This window comes from Apus apus, chromosome 5 (assembly GCF_020740795.1).
Source record: "Apus apus isolate bApuApu2 chromosome 5, bApuApu2.pri.cur, whole genome shotgun sequence".
NCBI classification, from domain to species: domain Eukaryota; kingdom Metazoa; phylum Chordata; class Aves; order Apodiformes; family Apodidae; genus Apus; species Apus apus.
The window spans coordinates 57,784,440-57,808,587 of record NC_067286.1 but is presented as its reverse complement, the minus strand read 5'-3'; the positions used below and the strand labels follow the sequence as shown (position 1 = coordinate 57,808,587).

Sequence of the window (24,148 nt, the reverse complement as noted above, 5' to 3'; positions counted from 1 at the left end):
GAGTTCAGTTTACTGAAACTAATCTTCCTTTTGATTTTTTTCCAAAGTAATATTTATTTTCTTAACTATACGTCTCACCACTTTATTCTGGTTTTACTTAGTATTAAATACTTAAGTTGTATTGGAGAAAACATTCAAATTTCATCAGAATTCACAGGTCTTCTAGATGTCTCTAATTATCTTTTGCCAAATCCACTTTATCTGTGATTAGTATGAAAGCCTGAATGTTTTTGTCAGGAGCTTATAGCTTTGCTTTTGTAATAGACTGCATTTTAAGTAGCCAATTGGGTTGGTGTTGGCCTTTGAAAAATGTAAAATGCTTTGAAGGAAGACTTAAATGAACCAGTAAAGATTGTGCAAGCACACACGTTTAATCTCAAGACTATCTGCATTATAGTCAAAGCTCTGGGAAACTAAAGAAATTGCACTGGAGAATAATCAAAGGGTACAGCTTTATTACATCTGTTCTGAAAATGAACGGACTGTTTTCTGTGTCTTAAAATCCTAGGTGCTGCTCTGATAAAAGGAAGAAGACAGCACTTTAGATACCACAGTAGAAGTTTTCAGGGACATGTCCAGCTGTGAAATGGATGGTTAATTTCAATACAGAAGTGACACGGGGGTTACATGCCATTCTTTCTCATGGTCACCAAAACCAGTTTTGAAATAAGATGAAGCAGGCCCTCCTTAAGGATGAATCCTCACAACAAATTACTTTTGATTGTTAACTTTCAAACAAGCTTGGGTTTTTCAATTATCACTTTAAAATTGAAAACACAGTCATTTCTGATTTGAGGAAGAAAAGAACACTTGTTCAGTAACATGTTCTAACCCTGATCTGGGGTGTTTCTCAAAGGTAGTATTTTAAGAGGACTTCACAGAACTATAGTCTTGACACAGAAAACAATATGAAAGTTTAATTTGTAGGCACTGCATGAGCAAAGAAAGCAAAATTAATATAACTTCAGTAAGAAAAAAACATTTTTTCTTTAAAGCTAAAATAATTATTTGACATCGAATTGCTTTTTATCTTACTAACTTCCCTTCCAGTATGATTCAGAAGTCTTGCCATTTGCTCCCTTATGAGCTACATGGGCAAAAATATTGTGTGCATGGTTTATATTCAAATGCTCTCCAGCTGACATTAATACATCTCTAAATATTCTGTGGTTGTACACTGCATTTGATTATTTTCTTCTGATTGTATCAAAGGGATTTTTAATACCAAAAACTGTTGAGAGTCAGGGGGACTGATTAAATCAATTATTTGCTTTTATTCCTGCATGCCATTTCTGTGTTTCTTTTTTTGGAATCTACCATTCTTTTCTCATTGTCCTCTTTGAGAATGGTAACTGGATTACCACAAGCCCTGATACTGTTATGAGGGCTTTGGTGTTTTGGTCTGGTTTGTTCATTAGGATTTTTTTCAAATCAAAGATCATTACTTCCTAAAGTCTTCACTGTGGAGCTGAGATTGTTGTTTGTAAGCAGCACAAACTGCATTACAGACTTTAAACTAAACTTGAAACAATTTTTAGCCTTTAAAAGTAGGTGGAAGTGGCTAAGGTTAATAGCTGGAAAGCCCTGGCTTTCAATGTTAATATCAGTCTTTTTTTAGGTGCTTTACCTTGATTATTCAATTCTGATTTGAATTTGTGTGACACACACATAACCGTGCTAGACATCCACACACAGAGATCTTGACTTGCTCTTACAATGATTAAAGAAAAGTCAGTTAATTTGCCCATATTACTTAGCATACTATAGTATTAGTAGAAGATTATCTTTAAAAATCCTCATCTCCAGCCTTCAGAGTCTTATTTCATTCATAGAAATACAAGAGAATCTTGTTCTTTCCTTTGCTATTACTACACTGTGACTTTTATTTTTTTAAAATATTTTTTAGTTCTTGAAATTCACATTTGTATAGATTAGGGTCACATCTAGGAGTAAAGAAAGGCTCAATCAATGATTATTTATTAAAGGATTTTAAAAGTTTGTCTCATAAAAGTCAATCAGTAAGTGTTAGCAGTTGCTTGCGGATTAACTGTAGCCCAGGTCAACAACTGACAAATCATCAAGACGGAAGATTACCAAACTGATGACTACAAGGTGAAATTACATTTCTATTAAAAAACAAACAAACAAACAAACAAACAACCCCCCCCAAAAAACCCCAACAAAAACCAAAACACAAACAAAAAAACACCTCAGACAAAAAAACCCCAAACCTACAAAAACAACCACAAAAGAACCCCAAAGCATCCCAACCCGCACTCCCCAAAACCTGCCCTCGTATGTTGCATCTCTAGAAGTACATGTTCTTGTAGCTTTGGCAAAGCTCATTTGCTGATCTTAATTGCTAGGATGTATTTCAAAAGAATTCACTTTCCATCCGTCCATGTATGTGCACATTTTAACAGGATGTCAGTTTTCATCTGTCCCCTTACCTCGTAACTGCTGTGGTCAAATACTGTGTTTTTTACATTGCTCCTAGAAACACCCCCTTCCTTTCTCAGATTTGAGTGTGTGAAGTTGTAGTGGTATTTCTATATAAATGTCTGCTCAGCTGGAATGTCATAAACCATCAGTTACCATGAGTTCAATAAATACAGAGCTGTACTATGTTGGGGGAAGGAAGGAAACATTTTGCAAATAGTTTTCTAGGCCAATGGCAACACAAGTGTCACTCTCTAAAGTCTTGTAGGAGGTGTTTTCAGCTGTTAAAGTTGTATCCAGTTGGGTATCTTATCTTTCAATGAGAGTCTTAAAAGTGGAGAAAGAATTAAGATCCTGAACTCCTGTGTTGCAGATATCCATGTGTCAGCTGTATGTAATTTCTGCATATTGACTTAGACATTTTAGGGAAGCCAAATATCCGTTAGAGAATCCTAATACTTACCTATTTCGTTCAGGGTTTTCTTTGAAGTTTAAATGGTTAAATGCTACATGAGATCCTTAACTGAATAGTTGGAATCCCTTTAAGAAAACATTTTGTTAGATGCCAGGCCCGGGCACACTTTAACTGCAAACTTGGGTACAAAAGGAGGGGCTGATCTCTTTTCAGTCGTGCCCTGTGACAGGGCAAGGGGCAGTTGATGCAAACTAGAACATAGAAAGTTCCACCTCAACATGAGGAAAAACTTCTTTACTGTGAGGGTTACAGAGCACTGGAAGAGGCTGCTCAGAGAGTTTGTGGAGTCTCCATCTCTGGAGACTTTAAAGACCTGTCTGGATGCATTTCTGTGTGACCTGCCCTAGATTTGGTCCTGCTCTGGCAGGGGGGTTGAACTCAAGGATCTCCAGAGGTCCTTTCCAAGACCTAAAATTCTGTGATTCTGTGACAAAAAAGATCAAGTACAGCTTAGCTGGTCTTTGTAGGTATGCCTTGCTGACATTTTAGGTAGATATCTTCCCTAAAATATTTCAAGGCTACCTTAATTGTTGCTATATTTGTATTGAAAGTGCAGCTTCCTGCATTATTGCACAGTAACCTCTTCACTGGGAAAAAGTTTTCTTTAATTGGAGTGGTGATTTATTGTATGTATAAAGTAAGCAGGAGCTACTGCAGGAGAAACTGAGGAGGGGTTGGGCTGAAGGCAGACCAGGCCTGTGGTCTTCATCAGCCCTGGAAAACACTGTACAAAAAATGTGTTCAGTTGTTCTGTGTGCTTGGTGGGTCCCTGGTGCAGGTCTGTGCCTCAGTGACGTTGTGTTTCCATTAATGACCTCTGCTTTTACACCAGAGATTTTCCTGAATATCAGCTGCTGGAGGAATGGCCAGCAAAGATGTGTAACTGTGGAATATGGTAAAAAGTAATTCTATGCCACCAAAAATTAAATGGTTGGCAGGTCTAAGCTCAGACAGTGTTTCATTTGTGCAGATGTGTTATAACTTGGTTTTCATAGAATCATAGAATGGGTTGGAAGGGACCTTAGAGTTCATCTAATTCCAGCCTCCCTGCCATGGTCAGGGACACCTCCTACTACACCATGTTGCTCCAAACCCACCCCACTGTGGTCATGAACACTTCCAAGGAGGAAGAATCCACAGATTCCCTGGGCTCTGTTCCAGTGTCGCAGGACCCTGTCAGGAAATAATTTCTTCCTAATATCCAATCTAAATCTACCCTTTTAAAGATTATAAGGTACAGAGGCAAGTTTTGGATCCATCACAGCCCATTTACATCTAAGTATTCTTTTCCTTCAAAAAAATAATAAAAAGGTGGTCTTATGTTCCTCTACAGGACACATGAAGCCTGTGTTTGGTTAAGACCTTTGATGTCCATTTCAGATTAAATTCTTTTCTAGGATTCCTGTCTTTTTAGGAAATTTGTTTTGTCTTGTTTTGTTTTGTCTTGTTTTGTCTTGTTTTCTCTTCTACTGGTTCTGTGTGATTTATCTCTGATAACATACAGCTTGGGCTTTTTTTCTCTTCTGTATCTTTTATTCTTCTCAATTGGGAATGTTTAGATTGTTTTATATGTTTATTCTTTATTGATCACTTTAAAGCTTATAGATACATATATAATATTGTAAAATAGGATTGCTTGTAATATTTAAAAGGGAATTGCCTGGAAATATCAAATACCCTTGTAATGTCCTGAGGTGTGACACCATTGAAAGATGTTTTTGCAACTCTGCTTTTTGGTAGACATACCATCTTTAAAAATAGTAATCTTGAAATAATTTATTTATGTAAGAGAATTTATTTATGGAAGAAATTGATTTGTGTAAGAGAAATACTTTCCTTATCGCTTAGGCCAGACCAAACAGCTGAACCCACATATTTGGGTCATTGCAGTAGTAAGGAAATCCATTGATCATTTGAATAGAGTTTCTCTAACTTTCTATAATAGTCGAGTAACTGTGCTCGGTGAAGGTTCAAGTGGGTTTTCAGAAGTTATAAACTCACTAGCCTGTGGAAATATTTCATGTTATATTGTTTCTTGTGGAATAAGAAGTATCAAATGTCATTCCTCATGTCACACTCCTCCTAAGAAGGTGCAATTCTGAAATTCCTCCTCCATGACTCTCCAGCTCTGACAAGAAATACTAGAACTTGTGTGTTGTGGTTTGTTAAAAAAAATGTAAATTTATGTTCAAAATTGTTTGTCAGTCTCTCTGAAAATTAGAAGTAATTAAATAGAAAGTTCTACAGATTTGTGCCATTTCTGTACCCTCTCATCTCAAGATGGTGTGAGAAGCAGACAATTGTAATAACTTGCTGCTACTCCTTTCCAGCTTAATTTGATCTTGTTCCTTAATTCTGACAGATTGTTTTTAATTTTCCCATCTGTTCCATAAAAAATCTCAAGTGATTGACTCTTAGGAAAAAATAATGTCTATTAGCTGAGCCATTTTTAATGAGTTGGTAGGAGTTATTTAATGAGATGTGTTGTAGGAGGCAAGCCAAGGAAGAGATTAGGCCTGGGGTGGAGGATGTAAATCAAGGTGAAAGGCAGTTGTCTTCTTCAGGAAATCTCTGCTCTGTAACCTCATCTTTAGATGCTGCATTCTTCAGTTTCAGGCAGTGCACATTGTTAGACCCACGGACAAAAAGCAAAGGTTCAGTAGCAGCAGTAGAGCCTTTTCCCCTTTTATTTAGTGCAGCATCTACCCTCAGACAGTACTGTTTTGGGGAAAGGAATAATCATATAAAGGAAAAAAAAATTAAAGAATAACACCCAGGTAAACCTACAAACATTATAGGCTGTGGTTTAACTTTGTCTCGTTTAGCAACCTATACCATAACTCCCAGTTATTCTGGCTTTAGGTTTGAAAGAACCTCTGTGCCAGTAAGCAGAGTGAATGTTCTCCAGCTTCTCCAAAGGCTAAACCCCTTTGCTTTAAAATTGCCTGCAAATGACATCTCCTGGGGCAGGAAGCCATCAACATGCAACACAGGTCTTTGAGAACAGCAACCATGAATATAAATGTTAACATCTGGACTTCTCCCTACTGTTTTGGTTTAAATGTATTATTATAATAAACATTAACATTATTTTTGATAATAATCAAATAGCAATTTCTCTGGCAGCCTGAGAATTCATTATTAAATCAAATGGTGAAAATAAATATACAGCTCTTTTACAAGGCAAGCTGGAAGTTTGACTCAACTCTGCAAATATGCCATTGTTAGTCTAATCTGTTGTAGAATTCATAGAATAATGAATTAACTTTCCAATTACATACAGTGAGGCCTAACAAATGAGAGAATGCTACCATGGTAATGAGCAAAATATCCACTTGTTTTTGCATGCTTTAATGGGCTACCAAGGCAGAGGAGAGACTTTTATCTGCATTTTTTTAAAACTAGTAAAATCTGAAAATTATTTAAGTGGAAAAGAGTGCAGGGAGCATCAGTACTCCCCACTTCTAGAGCGTCTCCAAATACTCAGCCTGCCAGGTTTCCCTCTGACATGTATTTTAAACAACCAAAGACGATGGGGCAAGATTAAAATGTGACTTTTAAACCACTGACTATGTTAACAGTTAAAACTGCTTCTGGTTTAAATTTGTACAGAATTGGGCTTGGATGGAGTCTGTTTTAAGGCCCAAGCTGAGACAGTAGCCACAGATAGGAGATGCTCTATGCTTATAAAAAAGTCCCTGGCACTGAATAAGACTAGACTGTGCCTAAGAGTAGGACTGTCCTATTCTGGCACTGATATAAGGGAGGAAATTTTTTGTATTATTTTTAAGGGTTTTTTTCTTGTTATTACTGTTTAATAGCAGAGTTCCTAAGTTAGACTTTTTTGGACAAGGTTCTTACTGCGTTGTGGCTTTAGTAATAATTTTCCTATGTATCTGTGTGGCTGAATTGACAAGATGTAAGTTTAATAGTTTTGCATTAATCCTTCATAAAGCATTGATCTTTTGTTTTCTGTCTTCCTCCTCAGTGTGTCAATCCTGATCTTCAATACTTCTCGGCAGTGCTTTGTTGTGGTCAAGCAGTTCCGCCCAGGTAATCCTCTTTTTTAGGTTTACTTTTGCTCTCTAGTGAAGCAAGCTTTTAAGGATTTAGCTTTTAAAAGTTGGTGCATCTGTAGTGATAAAATCTTTGTTCTGTATTCTGTTTCTTTGTATGATAGCCCATCCTTCTCAGCTGGTCAGAATTTCTAACCAGGGAAGTTTCCATTATGGATGAAGTGAATGATCAGGGTAGCCTTACATTCTGCTTTTGGACCAGTCATTGTCCTCTTGTGGATGAAATTGTAAACAGCTCTACAATGGTCATGTAACTGATCACTTTTATTTGAAGTTCCTCTTATCTATCTAGTATTTAGTAGGCAGCTTCTCTGCAGAAGCACAATAGTAATTTTTTTTTTTGTGTTAAATTTTCCTTTTTTAATGTGTTATTGTGCATTGTACACTTGGGAATTTAGAATGAGGGAAATTTGTTACTCTATGCTTTTTCAATATGGAGACAGGCTCATTTTACCAATTATTATGAATTCAGGTTAAAATACCCTTTTTTTTCTGAGTTTTTTTATCAGTTATTTTAATTCAAAGTGATTTTTACTTTTTGGAAGTTAAAAATTAAATGCATAATCTCTGCATGTTAATTAAAAAAAAATAAATCACAAGACATTTCACTGACTGTTGCTAAGAGACCATTTCAAGACTGTTCCTGGTAGACTTTATAGGAAACTTTTAAGGGTGGTATCATGCTGTCCTTTCTTACTGACAGTGATTGACAGGCTCTTCAGTGTTGTGCAGCACTGTTACACTGACACTGCATACCTCTCATGAAGCACTATATTGACTATTAGAAAGCATTTGTTTATTTGTTTATCAATAATCCAATGTCTTCTATTTGCCAACCGAATGAAAAACTAATACAGCTATTGCTCTCTTTGAGGTACTCTTAGGTAGAAGCCTTCATGTATTTGCATATATATATATGAAATGAACAGCGACATGTTCATTACATCATCCCTATGGAAGTGTCAAATCTGCCTCAAAAGACTGGTCTGTTCTTGGGAGTTGAACTGTTCCAGAGTCTGGAGCTGCTCAGAAACTTGCCCTTAGGGATGATGGTCAGTCAAACACTCCATAGAAGTTCAGAGTTTGCAACCATGCCCTGACATTACTCACATCACTGTAATGATGTTTTCATGCCATGGTTATTGTCTGTCTTGGTGGCTGTTTCACAAATGAAAATTCAGGCTGAGACTTTTCTCACTGCTGGCTCCTGTCAGGGTCCCACCAGGAAGGCGATAGCTTGTTACTTGTGAGCAAACAGCTGTCGCTCACTGGCCAGGCTTGTCCCCTGCACATGTGCTGGTTGACATATGTGCTTGCCTTTCCTTAGGGCACAGTGTCATGATCAGGTTTTCCCACTGAAGTGTGTGCTGCTTACCAAGGCAGTCATTGCTCCCTGCCTGTACATACCCACCCCATTCCCTTCAGCAGCAGCAGCCCTTATGCAGCCACAGCAGAAGACTTCTATGGCTGAAAACATAATTTTGAGGATTAGACAGTTATCTGAGTGGCTTGGAATGGCTCATGCTGGCTTGAGGAGTAGCAGGAGCACATGACAAGGATGAGGAAGACAGGACCATATTCTTTGGTGTTCTATGAGCTTAGATAATTTTGAATGAATCACGTGGAAGGAGCAGAGAGGAGAAAGTTACACATACATGTCAATAGTTTCCATGTTAGTTCCTGACCCGTGACTTGATGGGCCAAGATCTCGTGCAGTGCGCATTTTGATAGTCAGTTGGCCACACAATTTAAATTACAGTAAAATATGTTCCTGGGAAAACCAGGGTTAGTACCTATGGACACATGTCCTGTTTTCTTCACTGTGAGTATAATGGCCTTTCAGTGGATTGTGGTGTTTAATTTTGCATTGACTTAAAAGAAAAAGAATCAAAGGCATGTTCTGTTTCAGGAGGTACGAAACGCTGATGCAAAGAGAAATCAGAAGTTTAAAGAAAAGCTAGCACTTTCCCAGTCAGCTAACCCCAGAGTCTCTACTGCTGTTTTCTTTTCTTTAGGGATAGTGAACAAGTCCCTGTATATAAGTCATCTAACAAGGCTGCTCACAGTTAACAGTTACGATCTTATTTCTTGAGTTTGGTCGAGCCATCTATCGCTTGTCCCAGCTTTGCAGGAAGGAAAGCAAGTACATCAATCTTACTGGAGTTTCCACTGAGACTTCTTGCAGCTGAGTGGCCCTGGAGTAATTAGTCAAAATTTTTAATGAGCAGTCGGTGGTTGTTTGAGTCCTCACTGTGCTGCTACTCCACCTGATGTGTTCATCTGATGAGGGAGGAAACTGCCCAGTGATGATGAAGCGGCAGTTTCTGACCAAAGTAACATGAGCCACTGGAAGGCAAGAGAGCAACCAGACCTGGGACTGGTGGTTTGGTTACGGTGCTGGGACCTGTGTTTGTGCTTCTAGTTTCTGCTCTCCAAACTATTTGTGCATTTGCCAAAAGCTGACAGCCTATGATGAGGAAGAGGAGAGTCATGGGTTTTCCTTTGAAGAGTGTGCCCTAGCCAATAGACCATAAACTGCTTTTCCATCCAGTACTTTATCTTCCTGGGGGCATCACTTGTGCAGTCAAGTTTGCACCTTCAGGAGAGGTATAGGTGACTGCTCTATTTGGTTTTCCAGGCTTTGCTTATCTATGAGAGATAAATTGAGGTGGACCCTTTCTGAGCCTGCTGATAATGAATTTGTAGTGAGAGTCCTTGGTGAATGCTCTAATTTTTGACCCTTGCAGAATTGGCTGGTACCACTTCTTTTTTTCCTTATCTGCAGAGAAAAGCTGTTAGTGTGCTTTGAGTGTTGGCTTTGCTCTGAAGAGGACTGCTGGATTGGGTCCTTTTGGGAATGTAGGTTTTGATCTACATGGAGCCCAGTTGCACTGAGAGAGAAGGAGAATGGCAGGTGCCTGCTGGAATGACAGGATTGGTTTCAAAGATTCAAGAGATTTGAAACAGAGAATTACTTTAATCACAGTTTCATATTTCTGTACCCACACTTTACCTGCATCCTGATTTGGTCCTTTACTGGAATGTGTCCCTTGTTCCTTCTTGTACTTACTGATACAGATAGGTCAATACTGAAAAAGCAGTAAAATCTTAAGAGTATTTGGCTCATCTCAGAGAGATCCTGGAGGTAGTTATTATTTATGATAATTGTCATAGCTCTTAGAAGTTTTTGGAATAATGACAATAGACAGCCTTCAAGGATCTATCCTTCAGACTCTACATGGAACTTTTTTTTTGCCTCATTCACGCTGCATTTTAAAAAGAAAACTGAGCTCTAGTCATGTTTTACAACTATGAAATGAAAGTCCCTTTCCTGAAATATTTAATTCTCAAAGGCTTTGATGTACCTACTGCAAACAGCTTTGAAAGTTTTAAGTTCTGGAGAAATATTAGAATTTTTTTGCAAGCTTCTGCACTTCATCTTTCTTTTTAGACTGGTGTAGACATCTCCCTTTCAGGTGCTAATCTTTGCTGCACTGCACTTCTGAGGCAAGAAGCATTATAGAAAGAGCCTAGGCACAAACTTCTGGGGTATTGACTCTTCCCCAGAGACCAAGTGCTTGAGAAGTCACTGTGGTACTTTACTGTTATGGGAGAACATTTCTTTAGGGACCTTGTATATCACAGTTTTAAGAAAGAATAAGCTAAATCCAGTAACTGGAAGAACCAAAAGTTGTCCATTAAACCTAAATTATTTTATATACCGATTCTGTAAGATTTAGAATGGGAAATAAAAGATAAATTCATTTGAAAACTGTGCTATGTGTATATGAAATACATATGTCTAATATTTTAATGGAATAAAAATAATTTCAAATGTTAAAGTAGTTTTATTAGGATGTTTCATAATGCCCTCAAGGTAACCTTTCATGAAAAGCCAGGGGATAGACATGAGGAAATTTCAAAAAGGAAACACGTGGGATTATACCTGAATGCTAAAGTTAAAATGATTGGAATTGTCAGTAGGGATTCTTCGTGTATTAACATCCAGTCCTGCAGTTCTCACTCAGGCAAAAATTCTGTTGACATCAGTGAGAGGTTTTGCTTAAATAAGGACTAAAATCTGGCATTTGCACTTTCTTTAGGAGTGCATTACAGTGGCAGCTGTTTGTAGATTAATTCAAGAAGTCTTTTTCAGACTCCACACAGGAATCTGTGCAAGGAACTATATGTTCAAAAGAGGATTTATTTTTTTTTCAAACAAACATACATGCTTTTCATAACCTTTTTAAATAACAGCTGAGTTGACAGGCTGAAAGACTCATCATTGTGCACATGGTACATAATGTGGAACCCAACTTTTCTGCAAGATAACTGCATAGTTTAAATTAAATCCTGATATCCTCATTGCCCAACAAATGGAAGCTGTTTGGAGCTTCTGTGACCCAGACTTCTTGGATGAAGTAGCTTTTATATACATATATATTTAAGGTGTGCATGAACATTACAAATTATGTAAGCACAAATAGAGTTTAAAAATTAATTTTACAAGGATGCCAAGAGAATCTTTGTTCTCTAAAATTCCTATTTCAGTGTGTTATAATTTTAATAGATAACACAGCTGAATTCTTTGCTACTCTCAAAAGCTCTGATGGTTATAAATTCCCAGATAAAATTTGTGTCTACTATTCTTTTTTCTATTTAATATGTATAAAATAACAATTTTTTAAAAAACTATTGCTTCTTTTGTTTGTTTGTTTGTTTTAAAGCTGTTTACATGTGTGAAGTAGAAAGGCATCATCCTCAAGTCTTTCAGAATCAGGACGAGGAGAGCTCCTCTTGTCTGGAGGATCCCTTACCTGCTGTGGTAGGAGTGACATATGAACTCTGTGCTGGCATCGTAGACAAACCAGACCTCTCTTTAGAAGAAATTGCATGTGGGGAAGTCTTAGAAGAGTGTGGCTATCGTGTTCCTGTGACAGACCTGAGGAGGATCACTTCTTACAGGTAAAGAGCAGTCAGAAAAAAACGTGTTTTGTTGCTTCACAGATTTCTGAAGTGGCTTGTGCATACCTTAATGTTCCCTGTCCCCTTGTTCAAGCCACGTGTTGGAGGAGCTTGGACATCTCAAAGTATCTGAAAGGTGTAATTTTCTGCAAGTGAGAGGAGGATTTAGAAATTTAAGGAATTATAAACTCATAATTACCGGATTAAATTCCGAGTAAGAATGATACTGTTGTGATTTATTTAAAAAAAACTATTAGAACTGGGAAAAGTTGCACTGGGCTTTGAAGATCAGTTTGTTACAGTTCTAAAAACCAGCCTGTCTCTGCTGTGCCAGGCATTTTCCACCTCTGATCTTTATTATTCTGTTTAGCAATAGAAGCTGCCCAAATCAGACTCTGATTTTCAATTAACACAACTTTGTAGAAATGTGAAAACTTGTACCTTGAGATCTAGATTTTAGATTATAAATGGACCATAATTCAGGCTTCTTGGAATTGAGCAATAATTAATGTTATATAGGGAGATTTTGATGAGTTGTTATATATGGAGATTTTAATGAGTTGAGTGTGAAAATATTTAAATTCTATTTTTTGCAGAGTTTTAAATAGTTACTGAAGTAGATTTTAACATGTTATTAAACATGCAAGGAGTAAGAGAAAAACTTACTATGTGAAAGGAAAAAGAGTTGTTGGAGGGGAAAAATAACAAAAAAACTCAACCAAACTCAGAAGAAACTGCACACATCTTTAATCCCATTATATCTCCTCCCCAGCTTTTACTATTCTTATCCAAAATGTATGTATGTTTGTATTTTATAGAGAAAGCAGATTTTTTACTTTCTTTATTTTGCTTGACATCTCCATTGAACTAGACCCTGTAATGGGTTTTTAATTTGGGAATTGAATACAAACCCACAGCTGTCAATCCTGGCAAATGTTATTTCCTGCTGGATTAACATGCAGTGCTTCTGTTGAGGGGAGGGGGCGAATCACAGGAGCTTTCTTTTACAACTCCTTGAAACTAGATTAAGGGTTTGTCCTACTGAAAGAAAAAGTGCCTGCTAGATTTATGAGTGAAAGCTGTCTGTAGAATTTCATCAGTTCTTTGACACTGACAGGCCACAGGATGCAGATGTATCCATATGTCTATGTATGTATGTGTGTATGAAAGCAAAATAGGTAGAATAAAATCTAATTTCTGTAGCTGTAGAAGTTTGTAGCCTCAGTGTAGGGATTGACTCAACACGAATGCTTTACATCTGGCAAAAACACTGCATGTTTTTTGGTTTATGAATGGCTTTGTATCTTACAGGTGGTTGTCCTTCCAATTGTTGTTTTTTAATGGCACTGACTTGCAAAGAGAGTACACAATGGGAGTTTTCTCTGTTGAGACCCATGCAAAGGGCACTTAATATGATAATCCCTCAATCCTGCTTTGTCTCTGTGGGCACAGCTTTCTGTCCCTGGAGATCCATGCTGAAGTCAGAAGGGCCTGTGTAGTATTTCCTCTTTTAGATTGATATGAAAAGTTGAAACCTCAAATATGGTATTTTACAGTTTCTTTTGTTGGATTTCCTGTGCTCTGAGAATTTTATCCTAAATGTTACGATGTTCCTATTAGGAATGTCCTGTTCTTCCTTCAGCCAAAAACTGGCTTATCTCTCTGATCCTTGAGGATCTGATGCAAAGACAGAAACTAACTGATGCTCCTATGGTCTGCTAAGGACATTTTTTCCATACATGGCTGTTTTACATGTAAGAATTTCTGGGCTTTTTCTAAGTGTAGCAGGTTTTTCTAAATGGTTTATGCTGTTGTTCCATGCTGTGACTGTCTCATGTCTTGCCTAAATTTCTCTTTCTTTACTTCAAGTCTGAGACTTACTGCCCTGTTCCCAGGGGACATGAACTACTTTGCACTTTCCACATATTTCATAGAATCATATCATAGAATGATTTGGGTTGGAAGGGACCTTCAAGGTCATTTACATCCAACTGCCCTGCACTGGCAAGGACACCTCCCACTAGATCAGGTTGCTCCAAGCACCCTCCAGCCTGGCCTTGAACACTTCCAGGGATGGGGCTTCCACAACTTCCCTGAGCAGCCTGTGCCAGTGTCTCACCACCCTCACAGTGAAGAATTTCCTCCTAATGCCTAACCTAAATCTCCCCTCTTCCGGTTGTAATCCATTACCCCTTGTCCTCTCACTCCATGGCCTTGTAAAAAGTCCTTCCCCAGCTTTTGTGCAACCCCTTCAGGTGCTGGAAGGCTGCTATTAGGTCTCCGTGGAGCTTTCTCTTCTACAGGCAGAGCAACCCCAGCTCTCTCAGTCTGTATTCACAGGAGAGTTGCTCCAGCCCTCTGGTTTCCCCTTTATTTTATTTTTGCCTATGCAAAACTATCATAGGTGTTTCAACTTTCTCTTTAGACCATGTTTTCTAGATGTCTGATCATGCCTTCCACTGTCCTCTGCCTTTTCTCCATCTGGTCTGAGTATTTCATAAAAACATAGTGCCCTAAGTGGAGCACAGTATTTTAGCAGGAGCTCTTAATAGTGTCAGAGTGGGAACAGTATTTCCCTAGGCTTCCAGATTATTGTTTATATGGTGTAGTGTGATGTTTGCCTTAGTTGCAGTGGCATTATGTTGTTGATTTATGGTCCACAGTGCCTTCCCTGTGTCAAACTACTTTCTGCAGCAGTCCTGCTCTGCCTTTCACCTCCTCTCTGTTTGTGCTGCTCATTACCGCTGCCAGAACACAGAGCCTTGAACTTGCCATCACTGAATCACATCCTGGTTTTTTTAGACCATTTCTCCAAGTTGTTGAGAGTATTTTGAATTCTAATAAGCATCTCTAGCCTCTTATAAATAATGTAGCTCCTCTTTGTTACTTGCAGCCTGCATTCCCGCATACAAGTCCTAAAACAAAGTACTGAGTTATATTGAATGGAGGGTGGCCCCCAGTGGAATCCTGTTTAGGTTGTATTTCTGATTTGAAAGTGATATCCATTCCATGTGTACCATTTTCATACTAGTTTTGCATCCATTTCACAGTTTCTTCTAAGTATATCATGATCTCCTTACTTCTTAATGAAACTACCACATTAGATCCTCTTCAAAGCCTTGATAATGAAGTTCAATTTTTGTGTTGCTGCCCCTATCCACAAGACCTGTTATCCTATTATATGTGATATTTGTTATGATTGCACTTGATACATTCTTGACAAATCTGTTAGTTGTTGTTCCTCAATGAGAAATAATGCAAATAAAACTGCATTAAAATATGTAGGTAACTATAATTAATAATTAGCCAGAAAAGTCTATTATATTTTTGTAGATAAAAACTCACCGTTGTGGGCACAGTGAAAAGATGCTTATACAAACATGGGCTTCCATGTCATCAAACCCTTTGGACTGAAAGCAAGGAGTTGTTTTGTGTTCCTCATGGCACCCCTTTCTGGAATCATGGTTATGAGAAGGAAATTACAGGACTTGAGCTAGACCTGACAGAAGAACATGGAGAGCAGAAGACACATCAAATGTAAATAGAGAAATGTGTTTGGCTAGGGAGGTCAGTTCAGTTCTGTGGCTGATGGATTGAGAAGGGGAGGGCATGGGCAATGTGTAGGGAGAACTAAAAGCAAGAGGGGAAAATGGAATAGAAGATCCTCGTCTTCCTCATCTAAAAGGGGGAAGAAGTGATGAAGGAACAATGCCCAGAAAAAACACAGCCTAAGAAGTAAATGGCCTCAGGGAAAGCACGTTCATGGTGGTGGAGAATTCTGCTGAATGAAATGAGGAAGACTGTGTTCAAACAGAACTTGGCTCTGTTCCTCAGCAGTAGGTACAATAAGGATTGGAGGTAATCTAAAGATAGCATTTTTGCATATCTTTTTCCTCATTTATTATCAAGGCCTGCAACAGTGATTTTAGGGGAAATTTTTTGTTATGTTTCTCAGCTAACCAGAAAAGGATATTACTCCAGCTATTTAAAAAACACATACAAATAAGCTGCTGGATCCCATTCTGAAGCTCTGTCAAAGCTCCTGTGAGATTCATCAGATAGAAGTCAGGCACCACCTCCCTGGGCAGGCTGTCCCAGTGCCTGACCACTCTTGCAGTATAGAAATTCTTCCTAATATCCAATCTGAACCTCCCCTGCCTCAGCTTCAGGCCATTTCCTCTAGTCATGTCATTATTTACTTGGGAGAAGAGGCCCACACCCACCTCCCTACAACATCCTTCCACGTAGTTGTAGAGGGCAATGAGTTCTCCCCTCAGCCTCCTCTTCTCCAAACTAAACATCCCCAGTTCCCTCATATGACTTGTTCTCTAGACCCTTCACCAGCTTTGTAGCTCACCTCTGGACACGCTCCAGCACCAAAATGTCCTTATAGTGAGAGGCCCAGAACTGAACACAGTACCTTGAATAATTACCTTGGATAATCCACAGAGTAGCTGCAGAGTCAATCAGGAAAGAAGCCAGGAGTTGAGGAATTTACGCTACTTGAGCAAGAGTCTTCGGAACAAGTTGTTCCCGTGACAGGACAGTGTGGTGTGGGTGAATGAAGGAGACTGGATGGGGGGCAGATAGTGAGAAAGACAAACATATTAAGAGGGACTTGATTGGAGGACGTCAGAGGAAGCACACTTTGAAGAATTAGAAATATCTGTTCCTATTGTAGAAAAATGCCAGCCAGAAGAGGAATTTAAATGCAAATAGTTCATTTTGCTCTCTAGATGGAGGCAGGAATCAATCTGAAATCTGTAGAGTCTGCAGCCTGTTTGGTGGTTTTCCTCTTCTCATCGTGGCTGCACAAACTGCTGCTTTTCTGCTTGACGTACATTAAGTAACCTCATGTTGGTATTGCAAAAAGTTTGTTTTCTCTTCTGGCAGCAGCTAATCCACTTTTGGAGGCTTCCTGGAAGTTTTGATGCCTACTGGTGTCTTGAGTTCTTGTCAACTATCTGTATGGCTTCAGTCAGAAATGGCATAGGTGGTAGATACGATGAGTGTAAAGGAACCATTTAGATCAATAATAAAATGAAATGACTACTAGAGTAGTAGAATTGTAAACTGAGGCTTCATGAAAATGATTGTCAGTTAAATTGTTCATTTTCAAAAGCTCTGACACAAACCTGTTAGGTTCCCTTCAGGCTTTTTTTTTTTTGCTTTTTTTTCCCCTAGATGCCAAGTTTTATAAGTGAATTACTTTGCACTTACTCAGATATCAGATAAAACAAATTTTCTGTCATGGTATCCCTGCAGTTTTCAGTTTGAATCCCGTGTGAAATTCAACTGTGAGTTAGTGTTTTAGGTTCAAGTATTCCAGCTATATTCCCTGAGACTTGTTCCTTTACAAGACAGAGGCAGGGAAATCTGTTGTTGTTGCTATAGATGTTATTGCCATTGCAACTTACAGTATTTCCTATTACTTCTTGAAATGTTTAGTCTTCTTGAAGAATATTTATAAAATCATTTGGGCTTAATTGACACCTCAGAACATCAAGATAAACTTGATCCAGAGCTTGTGGTTCCACTTTCTTTTCCCTTGATGTTTTCTTCATTTTCTCCCAGAGGTTGTAATGAACTCTTGGCTATGAATTGGATACAATAGGAGCCACAGATTCTCAGAGCTGCTGCAAAAAAAGTCAGATGAATTAGTTTAAGAACCTAACTATATTAACATAGGTACTTACTTTAATCTTCCTACATTTGATTTTTTTTTTTTTCCCAAAAGGATACAACAAAGAAAAGTATTCATAGAATTAATATTGGATGTTCCAATTACTGTGCTATGGTGATTAGCCCCCGTGCCATGAGGTTAAAATGGTTTGTATTCACAGGTTATTATGTAGAAAGAATAACAGCCTTGAAAATGCTGGAGTGCATTATAATTAGAAAGATCACCTGCTAGTACACCTGTTGGGTGATCGCATAATGTAATATAATTTTATGTTAATTACTTCTCTGCTTTTTTCCTGCAGCTGCTGCTTATAATGTCAGACCTGTACAAAGGTCCTAAGAAGTGACAATAGGAGCTGCTTGTCACTGTTCATCAGTTTACATGTTGCACGCCTAAATAGATCTTGATTTCAGCATAAATAACAGAGATTTATGCCACATTTATTTGCAAACATCAATTATGTATTCACTATATACCCAGTTTCTGCATCCAAATGGTTTACGTCTCATAAAAGGATACATTGCATTTAGGGATTTTCATATTAACTGTGTCATGTTAAAACAAAAAAATGTATTTCTGTGTTGATAAGAACAGGTAAATGTTAGTTGCTTATAGATTTAGTATTTGTTAAATGTTAAGAAATGCTGAGAATTGTAGCTTTTAACTGCTGTCTTATCAGAAATCTGAGTTAAACTAATAAGTCTTCACAATGGTAAGTCAATATATTTGTTCCCCACCTTGCAGCAGGAAGTTTATTTCCTCATACATATTTGTTCCTTCAAATTAAAAATGTGATATTTGTGAATGTAGTAATTGTGAATGAAGGAATTGGTCAACATAGATGAGCACCCAGACATGAGAAGAAGGCAAAGCCAACCCTGAGTTCATGCTTTGAATTTCGACCCTCCTTACAGCTGTGCGTGTGTCCATCCGTGCGGGGAGAAGACACACACTCCCTCTCACTTGTGGCTTTTAGAAACTACTGTTTTGTTTTGTTTTTTAAAGCAGTAAGCTCCTTTTAAGCACTTGTGAACAAAAATATGTATGTAAGGTATTTATTGTTATGAACTTAGAGATGATGAGTGAAAAGTCCTGTTTTGTGAGCTCTAGTTCTTGTGCTGTGTATTTCCTCATGCATTTAAAAAGAGCAGAACAAAGGCTTTGTGATAGCTGCTATTGCCGTGCTTCAAAAGCAGATTGGAGTGACAGTCTGTCTCTTGTCTTCTCCCTGGTGTAAGAGGGAAGTAGCTAAAAAATACACTAGTTAGAGCCTTGTTCTGTCAGCCATTCCCACCCCAGGGCAGGAGGTGAGGTGAAGCACTTTGCAGTCATTCTGCAGAAGCCACTTCTCTGCTGTTTGGTTGCCTACAAGTGGGTTGCCCACAGCTTTGAAAGCCACAGCATGATTTAATCACAGCGTTGAGTGTTTTATTTAAAATGAAATATGGGAATGCAGCATGCAATCTTGTTTTGGTATGTTAAACTTACGTTTAAGTTACTCTTGTGATGAAAACCATACCACTTTGGTATCCTTACTTTGACATGCTTACATTCTTAGACTTGCTGTTGTCAAAGGTAATGGAGATTTCTAATTGTCTCTGAAGCTACACTAAAAGTTTAGTGCTAATAGACTTTTGGTTTTAAAAAATCTCTCTCTGTAAAAGGGTTTGTGAGCCTAAGTCCTAATGATTTGACAAAGAGTATTTGTCAGGCATGTAGCTGGTAACTGACCAACTATAAACTGCTCATAGGAAGCTGATCCTCATGATGAAGAGAGGAAAACGGAGCTGTGTTTTGTATAGATAATTTGCATTTGTCCCACAGTGGTAAATAAGAATCAAGCACTGTACAGACACATCAAAATACATCTGGAACAGTCAGCTAGGTCAAGCCAGGCTTAGTAAGTCTGGGTCAGTATGAGCTATGACATCCCGGGTCTGGGCAATGTGGTGCTGAACCTGTGGAGTGAGACTGAAGCCTGAAATCTCCCCCTCAGCCGATGCTGAGGGTTCAGACTCTGCTTGTCCTCCCCCAGACCAAGCCTCTCTGGTACTGGGAAGGGGAGACACCCCTAACAGGAAGGTGGTTTTCCCAGGGTGAAACTTATCACTTGCAGTTCGGGTGTGCTGACCTCTGTGATTTTCACAGATGCAAAGCTAATAAATGTAGCTGTAATCCGTTAATAGGTGACTCATTTCAGACCATGGCAAGAGCATTTTATTTGTAATGGGAAATACTAGAGCAAGGAAAAGCATGTGTCACAGACTTGGGATAGAGGAAGAAGGCGGTAGAATAAGGAATATAATAATGAGAAAAAGGCACATCAAAATTCCTTAAATGTCATACTCAGAAAGTGCAAGTGAGTGTACAAAAGCATAGGGAGCTCCTAGTGACAGATAAACCTGAAAGTATAACAGCAGCCTGTTGCTTCTTTACCAGTCAGACACATCTTCTCCCTCTCTTCTCTCTTCTTTCTCCGGTGTCAAGTACCCCAAATCACTGAAAATTAAAGTATACACATTTTCCAAGGGTATGTGTTAAAATACTTCATTACTTCAACCAGACGGAGGCTCAAACCAGCTTCCAAGTAACAAACCTGCTCCCTTTTGATTTTTAAAAATAACAAAGGTACTAAGACAAATGAAACATTAATAGCATTGATTTTTGGACCAATTTCTACAGACAGGCAGGATGTATTAATATCTAAGAGTCTGGTAATGTTGTGAAAGACAGCAGTAGGCAATATTGGAGAATATTTAATTTAGTAAAGAGCATTGCACATGGATCCATGCAAAAATGATCAACTGGCAGAGTAAGCCAGAACATTTAGAGAAAGAAATATCAAATTAAAAAATGTAAGAAATAAGTCTCTTTTTATAAACTGAAGGATTTTTTTATATCTTTCAACCTCTTTTCTGCAACCATTGAAATACTCATGTAATTAGATAAGAAAAGCTGTGAATATCTGCATAAATAAACACTATTTTAGATTCTGTGTTTAAAAGAAGAGTATATATTGATGTGAGAAACCAACTTCAACAATCACTAGCAATTTTCCAAACAAAATAATTGCCAGTGTTCTTAGAAAACTGAGAGATAAATGATTAATTCCTGCTACGGAGTGTGATTTATGCTAGATTAGCTGAAAGATTTAGCTGACTAATAGTTGGGTAAGTATGAATATGCATTCTAAGATCAAAACCCTGCTACAAATCTTAGAATCCTCTGTAGAGAAGCTAATTTTTCAGCTTGCCCCAGCGTTTGATTCATAGTTCAGTGGACTTTGGATCCAGGTTCAATGTGAAAAGTCACTTGTAATCATGTGAAATGAAGAAGTTGTGATTACGATGTGAATATTTTCTTGCACGGACTAAATGAGTGGATTATGTACTTATCCCTTATTTAATAATACCTAAATGAAATAGTCCTAAGGAAATAGAGGATTAACAAATAAGTAGTATAATACACAGCAAGCAGTCTAGCTGAAGAAAGACCACATAATCTAAAATATCCTCAACTAAATCCACTGTAACAAAATTAGTAGGGAGACTGAATTAGTTCAGACACATGCGTGCTTACAGTGGTCCATTTGGGTCAAGGCTAAAGTTCAGGGAGGATAGAGGAGGACTCTCATGTACCTATCCAGTCCATGCATAGAGGGCTCCAGCTGTGAATGGGCATAATCTTCTTAAGAGTAAAAAATCTAAATATTTGTATAAAAACAAGCTAAGAAGTGTAGCGTGATAGCAAACAGATACACGGAGGAGCTTCCCCCTGCTTGCTTGTAAATCTCTATGAGTCATCCTGCTGTCCAGCTCTCACTGAGGTCAGTTGAAAAAACTCTGTTGACTTTAGTATATTTAGGACAACAGTTCACCAATTCAAAACCTTTCTTTTTTTTTCTCCCAAATGAACAAACGAACATTTTTACAAAGTTACAGAATAGATTTGAAGGCAGATCCATTTCATATGCAGCTGTATTCAAAGTGTTGATATTTCTGCATGAAAGTTGCAATCAGTTTCTGTATTAACAAAATTGCATCTATAGGTTCTAAATTACATTAGCAGAGGGTAAGGATGTGTTTTGATGTTGCTTAGTGATGCAAGTTAAGGATCAAGGTTTCCATTCCTAGGTCCTAGCTACCTTCTTTTTATCTAAACCAAAGTTTCCTCTGCTTTTTTCCAGGTCTGGAGTTGGTGTGACAGGTTCTAGGCAGACATTATTTTATGCAGAAGTAACAGACCAGATGAGAACTGGTGAAGGAGGTGGCCAGCCTGAAGAAGGAGAGCTGATTGAAGTTGTAGAAATACCCTTAGAAGACTCCATGAAGTTTGCTTATGATGAGACTTTCCCGAAGACAATGGGTGTCATCTTCAGCTTCATGTGGTTCCAAAACAACATAGCACCAAAGCTACCAAAAAAATAAAATCAAAGCACCATGATTTTAAGAAAAGCTTTTGTGATGGTTCTGTGGATACAGAAAACTGCAAATCTGCCTGCCTCAACTCAACTTTTCACAGACCAAATCTTTCTTGAAATAAATTTGGAAGTAAAATCTGAACTGAAATCCTGACCCAATTTCCATCATTAGTAAAACACTTGCTGGCTTTGATGGAGCCAGGATTTGCCTCTGAGAGGCAAATGTTGATTTTCACACAAAGGCTGAGTAAATGTGTCCAGTCCTCCTTTTCCAGGGCACTGCTCTACCACCGTTTTGAAGAGTTGCTCAGGACCTCAGTGCAGCTGCTGTACCAGCCTGTCACTGTGGTCTGCACTTTCTGGCAGCTGTGTATTCTCTCTACTTTCTCATATTTTTGGGGGGAGGCAGCAAACCTTAATAGTCACAGATACCCCAACTACACTTCTGAGTTCTGTAGCACAGCTTCCAGGGAGCAGCTTTCTCTATGGTGTGTAGCTCCTGTACAGAGAGAACGTTTGCATTTCTGAACATGCAAACCTTTATTTCAAAAGCAAACATGTCTGTAAATCCCTCTGCTAATGTGTCATGTTGACAATAGACCAGCTGTAAGATGATGTGCTTCTGCTTGTTGCCACTATAATGCTGAGCAGCAGTGGTGGTGATGGAGGGATGAATGATAGGAGCTTCTATAGAAACACATGCTGCTTTGTTTGTTTTACGGGTAATACTTGATTAATTAAATCTAACTTTGTCCTCTAGAGCGGGACTCAAGAGGCCAAATTATTTTCCTTTGACTCTGGGGTGACTAATACAAGTGATTTCTCTGAGGTGTTCTGTGGTCTGTTGCTTTATCACCCAAATGGGAAGAATGGGACTTACCCCTCAGACAACGTTCCTTGAAATCTAATGATCGGAAGTGCTTTATTGAGAGATTTTATCATCATTGGTGCAGTTTACACTGAAGCCTGTACAACCTGCACAGACACACTGAGCAACACAATTTGATTTAATAAAGTGGTCTAATTAGAATGTATGTTATTTGTTCTATCAGCATAGTTTAGATGTGGACTATTTGTCATGGGAAACTGTTAAGAGCATGAATGAAAGAGAATCAAGTCTGGCAATTTAATTATGCACTGGTTTATGTTATTCACTGAGTTAATGTCAATTAACATGACTACATTATATGTGCTTCTAGGATTACTGAGGTACTAAGTATGTTTAGAAGAGGAGTACTGCAAATATTTAAACTTCCATAAAGCAACTGGAATAAGTGCAGTACAGATGCATGATGATATCCAGTGGCTCATTTAAAATCACTGCATATCTAAATAGGTGTATAAATAAATAATTTTTTATAAATTGTATTTAGAACTGATACTTGCTGGTTTTCCTACTGACAGGGAGGAAAGATCCTTGGAAAGCCACTTCAGAAAGAGCAGCCTTTGTGGGAGTCAGACACCTTTTGTGAAAGTTCAGACTCATTTGTGTTGAACTGTGCCTGGTCTGTGGTGAGCCAAGGGCTGAGTTGTCATGAAACGTAAATAGGTTTTGTCTGTCTGTTGTATTTACATTGGAAGGTGTTTTAAGGTGGGGTCTCTGCTTCTCTGTGTCTTTACAGTGTTGAGTACAATGTGTCCTGATTGCTGCAGAGACCTTTACAAGCTACTTCAGTATGTATAATAAATGTCTGTTATTCCAGGCTGTAATTACTAAAGTATCTCTTTTATTCCTTGAAATTATTACACTGTAACTTGTTGATCTGTTTAGTGTCAAGCTAATGAGTATGTGTGTATACATGTCAAAACCCTTTTTTCTGCATAATGCAGTAATTTGGGGAAAAAAATTGGGGGAGGGGGGGCAAGTCAGAGGGTTTGAAACTTTTCAGAGCAGTATTTCTGTATTTATACTGTTTGCCCCAGAATTACAAATGGACAAAACTCCACTGAGCCTCTTGGTGTGACAGTGAGACCTTCCCCTTGGTCAGACATTCCCTCCCCTGCCACATCCAGGGCCTGGAGTCAGTGCTTCTCAAGGTGCACTTACATTGCATTAACAACCTTGGGGAGAACCCAAGGCTTTGACCCAC

General features: G+C 38.3%; 1 protein-coding gene across 3 annotated transcripts in view; it reads left to right on the top strand.

Moving 5' to 3' along the window:
* The window catches only part of NUDT14 (nudix hydrolase 14), a 58,469-nt gene extending 34,693 nt beyond the window's left edge, over positions 1–23,776 (top strand). For all 3 annotated transcript variants that reach the window (XM_051621453.1, XM_051621455.1, XM_051621454.1), the window contains exons 3-5: positions 6,903–6,967; positions 11,718–11,955; positions 21,825–23,776. In XM_051621453.1, the coding sequence (XP_051477413.1) occupies positions 6,903–6,967; positions 11,718–11,955; positions 21,825–22,065 (544 nt within the window). In that variant the 3' untranslated portion in view covers positions 22,066–23,776. The remainder of the gene's footprint in view (positions 1–6,902; positions 6,968–11,717; positions 11,956–21,824) is intronic.
* Positions 23,777–24,148: the final 372 nt, after the last annotated feature.